We start from the raw sequence: 14,975 nt of genomic DNA on the forward strand, positions 1-14,975 counted from the left end.
AAAGGATCATACAAGAATACTATGAAAAAGTATATAACACCAAATTTAATAACCTAGAAGAAATGGGCCAGTACTTAGAAAAATACAATCTTCCTAGACTGAATCAAGAAGAACTGGAAAATTTAAATAGACTGATCAACAGTATGGAAAATGAAACAATCATCAAAACCTACCAAAAAGTAAAAGTCCAGGACCAGATGGCTTCACCAGTGAATTCTACCGAACATTGAAAGAAGATTTAATATCTATTCTCCTCAATTTAATACCTACTCTCCTCTTCCAAAAAATTGAAGAGGAGGCTATATTTCCCAATTCATTTTATAGGCCAGTATTACTCTGATACCAAAACCTGGTAGGATAATACAAAAAAAGAAAACTACAGACCAATGTCTCTCATGAACACAGATGCAAAAATCCTAAATAAGATACTCGCGAACCAAATATAACATATTAAAAAGATTATGCACCACAATAAAGTGGGCTTCATCCCAGAGGCACAAGGATGGTTCAACACATGCAAATAGATTAATGTGATACACCACATAAACAAATTAAAAAACAAGAATCATATGATCATATCAATAGATGCAGAAAAAGCCTTCAACAAGATACAGCATCCATTTATGATCAAAACACTAACAAAATTGATATAGAAGGAAAGAACCTTAACATAATAAAGGCCATATATGACAAACTCTCAGCCAACATTATACTTAATGGTGAAAAACTAAAAGCTTTTTTTCTAAGATCAGGAACAAGACAAGGCTGTCCACTTTTGCCACTGTTATTCAATATAACATTGGAGGTCCTACAGAGTGCAATCAGACAAGAGAAAGATACAAAAGGCATCCAATAGGAAATGAAGAAATCAAACTGCCACTATTTGCGGATGGCATGATTCTCTATATAGAAAACTCTGAAGACTCCACAAGAACACTAAAAACAATAAGCAAATACAGTAAAGTTTCTGGGTACAAAATCAATGTTCAAAAATTCATAGCATTCCTATACTCTCATAATGAACTGTCAGAAAAGTGGAAAAATAATTCCTTTTGCAATTGCAACGAAAAGAATAAAATACCTAGGAATAAATCTAACGAAACATGTGAAGGACCTATCTGATGAAAACTATAAGACCTTATTCGAAGAAACTGAAGAAGATACAAAGAAATGGAAAGATATTCCATGTTCTTGGATTGTAAGAACCAACATAGTGAAAATGACCTATTACCTAAAGCATTATACAGATTTAATGCAATCCCCATCAAAATCCCATCAGCATTTTTTAAAGAAATAAAACAAAAAAATCATCAGATTTGTGTAGAAGCACAAAAGACCCCAAACTGCCAAAGCCATCCTGAGAAAAAAGAACGAGGCTGGAGGCATCACTCTGCCTGACTTGAAATGACACTACAAAGTGACAGTAATCAAAACGGCATGGTATTGGCAGAAACACAGACACACAGACCAGTGGAACGGAACCGAAAGTCCAGAAGTAAACCCATGTTTACATGGCAAATAATTTTTGACAAAAGAGCCAAAAGTATACAGTAGAGAAAGGAAAGCCTCTTTAATAAATGGTGCTGAGAAAACTGGAAAGCCACCTGCAAAAGAATGAAACTAGACTGTTGTCTATCATCATACACCAAAATTAACTGAAAATGGATTAAGAACCTGAATATATGACCTGAAGCAATAAAATACATAGAAGAAAACATAGGAACTAAACTCAAGGACCTTGGACTTAAAGAGGATTTTATGAATTTGACCTCAAAGGCAAGAGAAGTAAAAGCTACAATCAATGAATGAGACTACATCAAACTAAAAAGCTTCTGCTCAGGAAAAAGAATTGTCAACAAGGTCAAGAGAAAACCATCTGAATGGGAAAATATATTTGTAAGCAATGCCTCCGATAAGGGCCTAATATCCAAAATATACAAAGAACTCATACGACTCAATAACAACAAGAAAACAAATGATCCAATCAAAAAATGGGCAGAGGACCTGAATAGACACTTCTCCCTAGAGGACATACAAATGGCCAACAAATATTTGAAAAGATGCTCAACTTTGCTAGCTATTAGGGAAATGCAAATCAAAACCACAATGAGATACCATCTCACACCTGTTTGAATAGCTATAATCATCAGGACAAGTAATAACAAATGTTGGAGAAGATGCGGAGAAAAAGGAACCCTCATACACTGCTGGTCAGACTGCAAATTGGTACAGCCACTATGGAAAACAGTATGGAGGTTCCTCAAAAAAAACTAAGAATTCATCTTCCATATGATCCAGCAATCCCTCTAATGGGTATTTACCCCAAAGATTTGAAAACCCATATCTGAAAAGACATTTGCACACTGATGTCCATAGCAGCATTATTCACGGTGGCCAGGACATGGAAGCAACTAAAGTGTCCTATAACAGATAATTGGATAAAGAAACTATGGATATACAATGGAATATGCAAAAGTCCATTGAATATACAATGGAATATTACTCAGCCATAAGAAATGATGAAATACTGCCATTTGTGACAACATGGATGGACCTTGATATAATTATGCTAAGCGAAATAAGCCATACAGAAAAAGCTGAAAACCACATGATATCACTTATATGTGTGATATAAATCTAAAAGCAACAAACATGAAAAACAGAGACTCATGGACACGGACAACATATTAGTGGTTACCAGAGGGTGGGGGGAAGAGGGAAGGTATATGGGGTAAAAGGGGTCAAATATGTGGTGACAGAAAGAAATTTAACTTTGGGCAGTGACACACAATGCAATATACATATACCTTACTGTTGCTGAATTGTACACCTGAAACTTACTGGATTTCATTAATCAATGTCAACATAATAAAAAAAATTTTTTTTAATTTAAAAAACTAAAAAAGAGTAACGTAAATCATCATAATAATTCGAATGAGGAATAATGCAATGAGGACAAATAAATGATCAGATAAAGTTCTAGAAACAAGAAACAAAAAGCAATAAACTTGGAGTCTGATAACCTGCCAGCTGTGGTAGATTGAGTTTCCACGTGTGAAATTGGGAGTAAGACTTTACTTATTCAACACATTTATCAAGCACTTACAAGGTTCCAGGTACTATTCAACATGATGAGCACATGATAATTAACCAAAATTTTTCCTTTCAAAAAGTTTTCCCTGTAGAGGAAGAGAGAGATGAGAAGCACATACATATGTACACACTCATGTAATCTGGTAGTGATAAGGGTTATGAAGAAAAATATGGGTGAGGAGACAGAGAAATGGGGGAAGGACATAATTATTTAAGATAAAGTGGTTAGGGGGAAGGCTTCTAAATGAAGGAATGATTCGTGTAAAGATCTGGAGGAAAGAATTACAGACTGAAGGAACAATGAAGACAAAGACTCTGAGGCAGAAATCCACTTAGCATATTCATAGGCCACTTAGGTGGTCCATGGGGCTTCAGCTGAGTGACACAGCCATAGTGTTCTTGAGGTAGCAGAAACAGGCAAGGGGAACTTAGGTGGACCTTGTAAACCTTGCCTAGAAGTTTTGATTTTATTCTGAATGTCACAGGAAGCCTCTGGAAGGTTTAAGTAGGGGTGTGTGTGTGTGTGTCTGTGTGTCATGATCTAAGAATTTTAAAGATTGCTCCAGCTACTGTGGTATTACTACTGAGTGAAGGAGGTCATTGGAATAATACAGGTAAAAGACAGTAGCTTGGGCTATGGTAGAAGTAATGTGTTTTTGAGAAGTGGTTAACTCTATGTATTTTGAAGACAGAATTGGCAAAACTTGTTGGATTGGATATAGATGTGGGGAAAGAGAAGGATTGGGATGACTCTTGGATTTTGGCATGAAGTCTTACTGAGAAAGAAAAAGAGAAGCAGGTTTACAGAGAGCAGGGAAAGCAAGAGCTCCATTTAGGACATATGAATTTTAACATATCAACCAGAGATATCAATATTATTATTATCTTTACAGAAAGATGTAAAAGTCTGGAGCTCAAAAAAGAGGTCAGAGAAAGAAATAGAATGTGGAGCTGACAAACAAATGGATAGTATATAAAGCCATGGGAATGAATGAGAGCATCTCAGAACTGGATGTAGACAAATGAAAGAACCAAGGACTGAGCCTTGGACAAACAAATGGATAGTATATAAAGCCATGGGAATGAATGAGAGCATCTCAGAACTGGATGTAGACAAATGAAAGAACCAAGGACTGGCACTGCAAAATGTAAAAGTAAGAAAAATTAGGAAGAAAATCATGACAGCAATGCTTCAAAAGCCAAATGAATAGTTTTTCAAGGAGGGATTAATCAACTATGTCAAATATTTTTGAAATATAAATTACTATGAGGAACAATAACTAACTAGAACTGGCAATGTGAATTACTGGTGACCTTGTTAAGGATGGTTTCAGAGGCAGAGCAGAGATGGGAGCCTAACTGGAGGAGTTTCAGGAGAGAATGGCAAATGAGGAATACAGACATTGAATACAGACAACTATTTTAAGATGCTTCACTATAATGGGGAACAATAATATAGGGAAGGAGGTGGATGTGAGATCTACAGTGGTTTTAAAGTATATATACATATGAGATTATATGGCATTTTTGTATGCTAATGTGAATAATCCAATAGATAGAGTAAATCTGATTTTTGCAAGAGAAAGAAAGACAGGATAATTATAGAAATAATGTCTTTGAGTAGAAGAGAGAGTGTGGGATCTAGTATACAGTGAAGTGATCAACTTTAGACAGAAGAGGTAGTAATGCATCATAATGAGGGAGAAAGCAGAACAGATGGACATTGAGGCAGAAAAATCAATAGATTTAGTGATAGAATGAGGAAGAGTTATCTTTTGATTCTGTTTTCTTAGTAAAATAGGGGGCAAACTCATGAACTGAGAATAGGAAAATGAGATGAAAAGATCATCTGTAAAAAAAAAAAAAAATCACCTCTGAAAGTGGGAGGGAGAACTGACCTCTCAAAAAGTAGAAGAGGAAAATAGCACTACACTCGATATTTGTAAATAATTTTAAAGTAGGAACAATCCACTTAGCAGTGTATTTTTGTCCAGCCATAATCTACTGGTCATGAGTAGGCCTGCAGTAGGGAGTAAATTAGGATTGACTAGGGTTGAGTTTTACCCACACACCACATAGGCAGGCAAATTAAAAATATAGACAATGGATAATTGTGTATCATGGAAACTAAGCTGGGGAAGAAGAGAATAAAGAACACAGGAAGGGGCAGATATATATAATTAAAATATTATGAGAGTATACAACTATTATATGTACATTTGTACATGAGAGCAACTCATAAACTGTACACTATTAAACAAGTTACCATTAATATCATGGCTTTATAGTATAAAATAGATAAAAATGAAAAAAAGCTTTTTTGAAGATAAAGAAATGACTTCAAGCTGAAAAAATGCTTTTGAGGAGTTTTGCTATGAAAGCAGAAAAGACCAAGGCATCTTTAGGAAATGACAAAAAGCTCAATTTTAGCTGGAGCAAGGTAACAAGTGAGTAGACTTTTTCTTAAAAAGGTGAGTTACTGAGTGTTCATGTGACATTATCCATGGTCAGAGAACCTTGTGCAGTGTACCTACTGACTTTAATTTCACCAGAAAAACAAAACAGATATTAAAGCTTCCAGCCATGATGAAATAATAAGGGTCTACCATAAAAAAAAAAAACAAAAAAAAAACCCACTGTAAGTAATTAGAAAAAAGTAGTCAAAATACTCAATAACTGTTTAGAGATATTGGAAAATATTAGGATTGTTGATCCCAGAAAGAAGGTAAACAAATGAGGTAGTCCTACAATTACTCCTGGCTAAAAGCAATATCCACACTGTGGGTACAGGAAGGAGAAAACAAAAAGAGATAAGAGGTCTGTTGAGTTGAGACAGAGATCAGAACTGGAGGAGACTGAGCTAGCCAAAATTTGTGTGGAGGATTCGAGTAAGCAGAAACTATATTAGGAAAGAACTTAAGGAATCTACATAGGAAATCCTTTGAGTCTACTGAGGAGTAGGCCACACCTGCACATAGGGAAGCTTGGCAAGGCAAAGAACAACCACGGAGTTGTAAATAGAACAATTCCCATAGCTCACACATAGCAGGAAGACATTTGAGCTCTACTTGCCAGAATGAACAGTCTTGAGTGATCAGCTGGGGCACTCGGTGAGATCCTGGAAGGTCTCTTTAGGGAAAGCCTTAGTGGTACAACTGAACAATTCCTGAGGCTACTCTAGACACACCCTAGCAAAACTTAAAACCAGGTTTTAAAGGGACTAAGCTTGTGCCTTCCTGTCATGAAGGCAGAGAAGGTAATTGCAGTGCTCATCTCCTCTCAAAATCACATCAAAATTACAACTAAATTATAAAACAATTATCACTGAGAACCACCTGAAGATGACCTGAAAACAGAACTCCTATAACTAAGGATATAAATAAGAAGCCACGCCAAGACTGGTAGGAGAAATGGAGATGAAAAATGGGCTGATCCCACACCCACAGTGTGGTGGTTAAGAATCAGGAGGGATATCTTGGCTGTGGAGGTCCCATCTGAGGAGCGAGAAGTCCCAGCCCCACATGGGACTTTCCATCTCAGGGCACCAGTGCCAGAAATAGAAGTCCCCATAAGTCTGGCTTGAAGACCAATGGGGTTTATGTCTGAGACAGACAATAGGCTGCTAGAGACTTAGGCATTGCAAATCTTAAAGGGCCTGCTCACAGACTCACTTGCTTGAAAAGTGCCAGGGACATATGGGAAGGAGTCGAATTAATTAGCTTCAGGGCTAAGGCTAGAGGGGCAGGAGTCAGGGCAGCTCTCTCCAGGAAGCACTGGCAAGCTCCATTGTTCCTTTATTGTGCCTTCTTCCCACCCAGCCTGTGGGCACAGGTGAATGCCAAATCTGAGTCCCCTTAACCTGCCTAACACTGCTCACCCAACTCTGGTGATTCCCTGAAACTCCACCCCACCTAACTCACCCATCAGGCTCAAACATCATCAGCAGCTGTTCCACACAAGCGGCCAGCCTCAGTTAATGCTGAAGACTTTCCTTAAATTGCTCAAAGGTCCACAAACCCCAAACAGTATCTTATTTCAATTATGCCCTATATTTCTTTTGCTAAGTGGCCCCACACCTGGCACTAGTGGCAGTTGTCTTCAGTTCGCAGGGTAGCCTTAAAGGAGCCTCCAACACCAGCACAGGCACAAATTACTTTGTAGCACCTACCATGTGGTCCTGGACCAGGCACGGGCTGCAGCTGACCTTGGTTTGCACCAAACCTCCTTCCAAGAGGCCCCAGAATCAACATACCTCGTGGCCAGCTTCAGATAACACGAAGTACCACCTAACCAACTCTACAAATGACACACCCAATGGTGGACTTGGAATCAGAGGCATCAGAGCCCAGCTAAAGTGAATCTCAGTCTGTAGGAGTCAGCCCCATACAAGAGATCATTCTTTGTAGTCATAGCCAGTCTGCACAATGAGTCAGCCTGGGGGTCAATACCACTCAATGATATGCCAACAGCAATCAAGGCTCAACTATAACCAGAAGGCATACACAAACCACACAAGGGACACCCGTGGAGCACCCAGCTTAGGTGACCAGAGAGAATACGTCACTAGGCCCTACTACAGAAGGCCACTCTGCCAAAATTTGGAGATGTAGCATATCTACCTAATACATAGACACAAACACAAGTAGGCAGCCAAAATGAGGAGACAAAAAAACATGTCCCTAATGAAAGAACAGGACAAAACTCAAGAAAAATAACTAAAAAAAATGGAGGCAAGCAATTTACCAGACACAGAGTTCAAAACACTGGTTATAAAGATGCTCAATGATCCTAGGGAAAGAACAGATGAATTCAGTGAGAACTTACACAAAGATATAGAAGTCATAAAAAAAGAACCATTCAGAAATGAAGAATACAATAACTGGTGAAGAATAAATTAGATGGAATCAAGAGCAGATTAGATGAAGCAGATGACTGAGTCAGTGATTTGGAAGACAAGGTCACAGAAAACACCTGATCAGACCAGCAAAGAGAAAAAAGAAAAATAAGGATAGTTTAGTAAGGGTCCTCAACCCCTGGGCCATGGACCGGTGCTAGCATCACTGCCTCAGTTCCACTTCAGATCATTAGGCATTAGATTCTCATAGGAGCACCAGTCCCTGGTGCCAAAAAGGTTGGGGACCACTGGTGTAAGGGACCTCTGAGACAACATCGAGTGTACCAACATTTGCATCATAGGGATACCAGAAGGAGAAGACAGTAAGAGATTGAAAACCTATTTGAAGAAATAAAAGTTTTGAAAACTTGAAAACTTTCCTAATCTGGCAAAGGAAATAGACATATCAGCACAGGAAGTGCAAAGAGTCCCAAAAAAGAACCCAAAGAGGTGCACACCAAGACACATTAGAATTAAAGCGTCAAAGGATTAAGACACAGAGAATCTTAAAAATAGCAAGAGAAAAGCAGTTAGTTCCTTATAAGGGCGTTCCCATAACACTATCAGCTGATTTTCAACAGAAATTTGCAGGCCAGACAGGATTGGCAGGTAATATTCAAAGTGATGAAAAAAATAACCTACAACAAAGATTACGCTACTTAGCAAAGCTGTGATTTAGAATCTAAAGCCAGATAAAGAACTTCCAAGATCAAAAAAAAAAAAAAGTTAATGGAGTTCATCACCACCAAATCAGCATTAGAAGAAATGTTAAAGGAACTTCTTTAAGAAAAAAGATAAAAATGTGAATAATAGCAATAATTACATATTATCAATTACTTTAAATGTAAATGAATTAAATGTTCTAATCTAAAGACAGAGTGGCTGAATAAGAAAATGAGACCTCTCTTATGCTGCCTATAAAGAGACTCACTTCAGATCAAAAGACACACACAGACTGAAAGGGATGGAAAAAGATATTTCATAAAAATGGAAATGAAAATTTTAAAAAGTTGGATAGCAATACTTATACCAGACAAAACAGACCTTAAAATAAAGGCAATAATAAGCAACAAAGAAGGACTCAGTAATCCTCAGTAATCAAAAATCCTTCTGGGTATTTATCTGAAGAAACCCAAAACACTACTTTGAAGGGACATGTGCATCCATATGTTCATTGCAGCATTATTTACAATAGCCAAGATAAGAAGGCAACCTGGGTGTCCATCAATGGATAAATAAAGAGGTGGTACATATATACAATGGAATATTACTCAGCCATAAAAAAGAACAAAATTTTGCCATTTGCAACATAGATGGACCTAGAGAGTATTAGGCTGAGTAGAGTCAGACAGAGAAGACTAATGACATATGGCTTCACTTATATGTGGAATCCAAAGAACAAAATAAGCAAAAGAGAAACTCATAGATATAGAATGTTTTGATAGGTATAAAAGGGGAAGGGATTAAGAAACACAAATTGGTAGTTATAAAATAGTCATGGGGACGTAAAATATAGCACAGGGAATATAGTCAATAATATTGTAATAAATATGGTGTCAGATAGGTACTAGACTTACTAGGGTGATCACTTTGTAAGTTATATAAATGTCTAATCCCTATGTTGTACACCTGAAACAAACAGTAATTGAAAAAAAAAAATTCTCCTATATATGGGGAGAGAGTTTTTAGTCAATACTAACAAAAGAATTAAACCCAAAGTAGTGGCTATACAAACATGTAACTAATGTTTTACTGCATCTTTGACATTAGGTTAGGAAAAACAGCAAAATAATTACCCTTTCTACTGAAGACAGCTGTTGCTGTAATCCATCACACTTTTTGTTTGCTTCTTCGAAAAGAGTTTTATATTTTTCTGTTTGAGACTGTTGCAAATTAATTGTTCGCTGCTGTCTCACACAATCTTCTTCAAAATTTTTTACTTGAGACTTTAAATCCTGGATTTCATCTTCCTATAGTTATGAAATTATAGATTATATAAAAAACACACAAGATTTGCTATCAAAACATAAAGCAGAACTTCATGTGATCTCTGATTCTCATCTTCAAAAACAGAAGTCTGATATTTTGTATTTAATAGCTTACACTTGAAAGTCAAATATAGAAAATGCTAATTGCTAACAAATATTTAAAATTATCTGTGTAAAAATTCAACATCTCAGCACAGAATGAAGTTGTTTTTACAAACAACTTTTGAATTGAAAATTTAACTGTGAATTATATCTCAATGAAACTATTTTAAAAATATAACTGAAACTGCTCCTAAATTGTGTTTGAATATTAGAGCATTTATATTGTAAAGTTTTAAAAATTTACCTTTTTATTGCATTCACATACAACATTATCCAATTCCTCCTGCATAACACGAAGTTTAGCCTTCAGAAATCTGATCTGTGCTTCTGTGGATTTAAATAATTATATTTATTGCCTTTCACTGAATCTAAGATGTCATCAACTATAAGACCATTATATTATGAGAGAAAAAATGCTCAAGATGGGGAGCCTAACAGGAAATCCCTGTTTGGGAACACTAAAGACCCTAAATATCACTAATGAAAAAGTAAACGAAAAACAAGTCCACCCAACAGAAACAAACTGTTTATATCTCAACAATGGAACCAAGTAAAGAAAGGGGGAAAACAACCAAAAAACCACTCCTGAGAATCTGAACCATAAACTAGTATTCATGTAAGTATGAATACTGAATTTATACTCACCAAGGCGGTCCGAAGCACCTCAAACAGAATCTAAAGTGGTCTCAAGTCAGTAATGTCCCCAAGTGTTTGGCAGAAATAAATAAAAATCCTCTCTAGCAAAACTACTTCAAATCCAACCATTGTGTTTATAAAATGCCTTTGACTCTAAGATACATCCCAGTTTCACAGAAGTTAAAACGTACTGTATGTGTCTTAGAACAGGGGTATGAATACTGAATTTATACTCACCAAGGTGGTCCGAAGCACCTCAAACAGAATCTAAAGTGGTCTCAAGTCAGTAATGTCCCCAAGTGTTTGGCAGAAATAAATACAAATCCTCTCTAGCAAAACTACTTCAAATCCAACCATTGTGTTTATAAAATGCCTTTGACTCTAAGATACATCCCAGTTTCACAGAAGTTAAAATGTACTGTATGTGTCTTAGAACAGGGTCCCCAATCCCTGGGCAGCAGACTGGCTCCAGTCTGTGGCCTGTTAGAAACTGGGCCACACAGCAGGAGGTGAGTGGCAAGCGAGAGCAAAGCTTCATCTGTAGTTGCAGCCACTCCCCAGCGCTAACATCACTGCCTCAGCTCCACCTCAGATCGGCGGGCATTAGATTCTCATAGGAGCACCGGTCCCTGGTGTCAAAAACGTTGGGGACAACTATCTTAGAAACAAAGAAATACACTAACATCTTACTGCTGAAACTTTCTCCCACAAACCCTCGTTAAGATCTACCTTTGGTGTTTCATTGCTAGCAAAAGTTCTTTATTTAATAACATCAGCAGTAAATCTTTGAGGTTTATAGGCTTTTAAATGTAAATAAAATGAAAAATGAACTTAGAACTCCCTAGTAATTCATTCAATAATTTATTCTAAAAATATACATTAAGTCTCTACTATGTTCCAGGTATAGTAGGGATATTACAAGCAAGCATTGCCCTCATGGAGCTTACCTTGAGTTAACACTCTGAACTGTCTGTGAGGAGTCACTAGAATAAATCTTGCAGAGCACAAAACATCTCCATACACACTTCCAAAGCTCCTAATAGGTAGTGTCCCCAGTATTACCATGGGGATAATAAACTTTGGTTCTAAGCCACCTCGATTTCTCTAGCCTCAACTCTCCTAGCCTCTCATGTAACGTTAGCAGGGGACAGAAGGAAAATGATGAATTCAAAAGTGTGAAATTTGCAGTAATTGGTCTCTAGGGAAAAAGAAGGAAGAATGGGAGAGCATGGCTTTTTCCATCTCTTTCTCTCCCCAACTCTATCCTTAATAGTGTTGTCAAGGAGCTGACTGCTCTCTTCTCTGCAGGGCCACAGCATTAACGTCCCTCCTCATCCCACTCTAACTTTTAAGTCTTACAAAGCAATCCGTGCTGCTAAACTACTTTTTGATTGCCTCCTTACTCCACCACATGTAACCCTAGGCAATTATCTGGAATAAAAAAGAGGAGACTCCAAGGCCAAAAATTATCAAAAAGGAAGATAGGAAGGCAAAGCGACAGAGAGGTGATTCTGCAATTTAAAATAGTAATTTACAGTAGTTTGTGCTAATTCCCTGTATCTGGGAGAAGGAACACTGTAACAGGGCTATGGGTGACTGTGTACTGAGAAACAGCCAACATCTGACCATTCATGTCCTTGAAGGCATCTTAACAGAGACATAAAGGCAACTTCCTGCTTCATTTAACTTCCCCCCTCACAACTAGCCCCAGAAAGCTTAGATAGGTCAGTAAATATAATAAGTACATAAATAAATTGCTCATTTATGACTAGCATACAGCACAATAATCATGACATATATAACTGTTATGATTTTCACAGAATCAGAATTTTAAAGATAAACTTTGTCATCATCTAATACAAACTGCTAAAGTTTCAAACTAATAAATTGCTATTTCAGAAGGGCTAAGTAGCTTGACTGAACTCATAATTACTTATAGTTCAGCATATAGTTCATATACACTCAATAGTCTCATTTTTTGTTTACAATAGCATAGGTGGTTCCGCTTAACTTTAACAATTTTAGAGGCATTACTGGTAACTAAAATAATGTTTTTAGATGATCTAAACTTTGTAATATTTTTCTAGTGGTATGAAGAAAATGAGTTTACATGAAAGAAAATTACATTCACTAGAAACTCATTTGATCACTTGACCTGAAAATATATCAACGACTAATTTATCCTTTTTGCATGTGTTAATTTACATGCAATAAATAGAATACAGTAATATTAAATAAAAAAATTCAAGAAAACATTTTAATTTTAATGTTTTAATGATTAGCTTTAACTTAGTTGAAGAGTGGTCAATGAAACAATACCATACGGCGTTCTTAAATTTTTTATAATAAAAAATACCAAATATGTGCACAAATAAAGACACTAGTTCAATGAAACTCTGTTTAACTATCATCCATTTTCAACAATTATTGACTCATAATCAATTTTATTTCATCTATAATTCCACTCATTCCTCTCAACACATCCCGCTAGATGATTCTGAAACAAATGCAAGGCATCTTGATACATTTTTAAATGCAAAAAAAAAGTTCCCGAATATATTTTTCTTAGTAATTTTGATATAAAAATAAACAAAAGAAAACCTACCTGTTCCAATGTCTTTACTAACACCACAAAAAATATCATCTTCTATATAATCAGGTAAGCCTTCTTCTTCCAGTTGTTCTTCAATTTTGCTAACTGTTTTTGCAAAAGAAAAGTCTGAGAAATCCTCCGGAATGGCAACATCATTGACAGTCTGTACATCAGGGTATTTCAATTTTATACTAAAAAAGAAAATACAAAAAAATGTACATTATCACAATGCAATATATATATACACCTTACTGCTAAATTGTACAACTGAAACTTACTGGATTTCGTTAACCAATGTCACTATAAGAAAAAAATAAATAAAATAAAATAAAAATGTTAAATGTACATTATATTTTACAAATATAGAAAGTAGTATGACTCGTAGATATGACTTTTATTCAAGTTAAAAAACAGATCAAAATTATTATAAATTTTAAATTTTTGAAATCTATAATTGATACTTTCAAGGACTATTATAAGAGGCTTAGCAGACTTTCAATCTTTAGGGATTATACAGCCACAGAGTTAGAGAAGGCTTTACGAGACCAGTTCGTCTAGATACTGCCTTCAAATAGGTAAACATCAAAACCAAGAGTACTGAACTTGGCCTCCTAGGACCAAACTAGCCTGTGGCTTTTAATTTTACATGCTGCTAGAGAAGAACTATACAAATTGATAGCACTCTAGCCATAATTCTTCAAACACTGAAAAATAATACCTCTTGAGAAAGAATTACAGAGTGAACAGTTATTAGGTCAAACTCAGCAATTTTTCAACCTAAAGAAATATATTCTAATCAGGATCAAAGTTGATCAAAATGTTGATTTTTTTTTTTTTATGAAGGGAAGAAATATGAAATAAGTCATTTCTAAAGGCTTTGAGGAATGTGCCAGGCCTAACTCATCAAGTTTATGGTTACAAAAGCCTTATTTTTTACTTATTTTAAGTCTAACTTACTTTTAACACATAAACAAAGGCTTCTGAATTCTATTTAGAAAAACAACTGTTTTTTACAAAGTAATTTTAAAACCTAAAAATAAGATAACCCTTTCCAGTTATGCGCGTATGTACTAATGCATGTAGTATATATAACCTTCAATCAATTTCAGATTTTCTCTTCCTATCCTTTCACTCTACTTTTTCACTTTTATTGGGGGGGAAAAAAGTTACTTAGCCAATTAAAAGGCACAAGAATTAACAAAGATTTTTCCAGAGTTATAATGCAATTATCAGTTTGGGTAATAAGATACATAAATTTAATAACTTACTGTAAATAAGAGGTTGGTTGGTACAACCCACTGCAGATGTGACCCCTCTTTTCTAGAAGGTCTCCAATCCAAAGAGCCTCCTCTTGGGTCCCATTTTATGCTTAAAATACTAAAAACAGTCTCGAATTCTTTCTCATTAAAACAACAGAACGTAAATTATAATTGTACTATAGTCTTATTTAGAGCATGCCAAATCATTCTTTATCTCGTTATATACGATAAGATATGGTGCCCTGTTAAATGCTCAAAAAGTATATGAGAGAACGAGGCAGAAAAAGACACTTAGGTTCTAATTATAGTTCTAAGAAATTATCTCACTAAAAGTAACATTTTAAAAACTTGAATTGTGATTTTTCTAAACAGTACAAAATTAACTGCTGTAAGACATTTCTGAGTAGAAA

General features: G+C 35.8%; 1 protein-coding gene across 2 annotated transcripts in view; it reads right to left on the reverse strand.

Moving 5' to 3' along the window:
- TEX9 (testis expressed 9) overlaps nucleotides 1-14,975 on the reverse strand; it is a 59,820-nt gene that overhangs the window by 30,268 nt on the left and 14,577 nt on the right. For both annotated transcript variants that reach the window (XM_011363441.2, XM_011363440.2), the window contains 3 exons: nucleotides 13,319-13,497; nucleotides 10,322-10,404; nucleotides 9,784-9,957 (listed from right to left, as the gene is read on the reverse strand). In XM_011363441.2, coding sequence (XP_011361743.1) covers nucleotides 9,784-9,957; nucleotides 10,322-10,404; nucleotides 13,319-13,497 — 436 coding nt within the window. The remainder of the gene's footprint in view (nucleotides 1-9,783; nucleotides 9,958-10,321; nucleotides 10,405-13,318; nucleotides 13,498-14,975) is intronic.

This window comes from Pteropus vampyrus, unplaced genomic scaffold (assembly GCF_000151845.1).
Source record: "Pteropus vampyrus isolate Shadow unplaced genomic scaffold, Pvam_2.0 Scaffold85, whole genome shotgun sequence".
Lineage (NCBI taxonomy): Eukaryota > Metazoa > Chordata > Mammalia > Chiroptera > Pteropodidae > Pteropus > Pteropus vampyrus.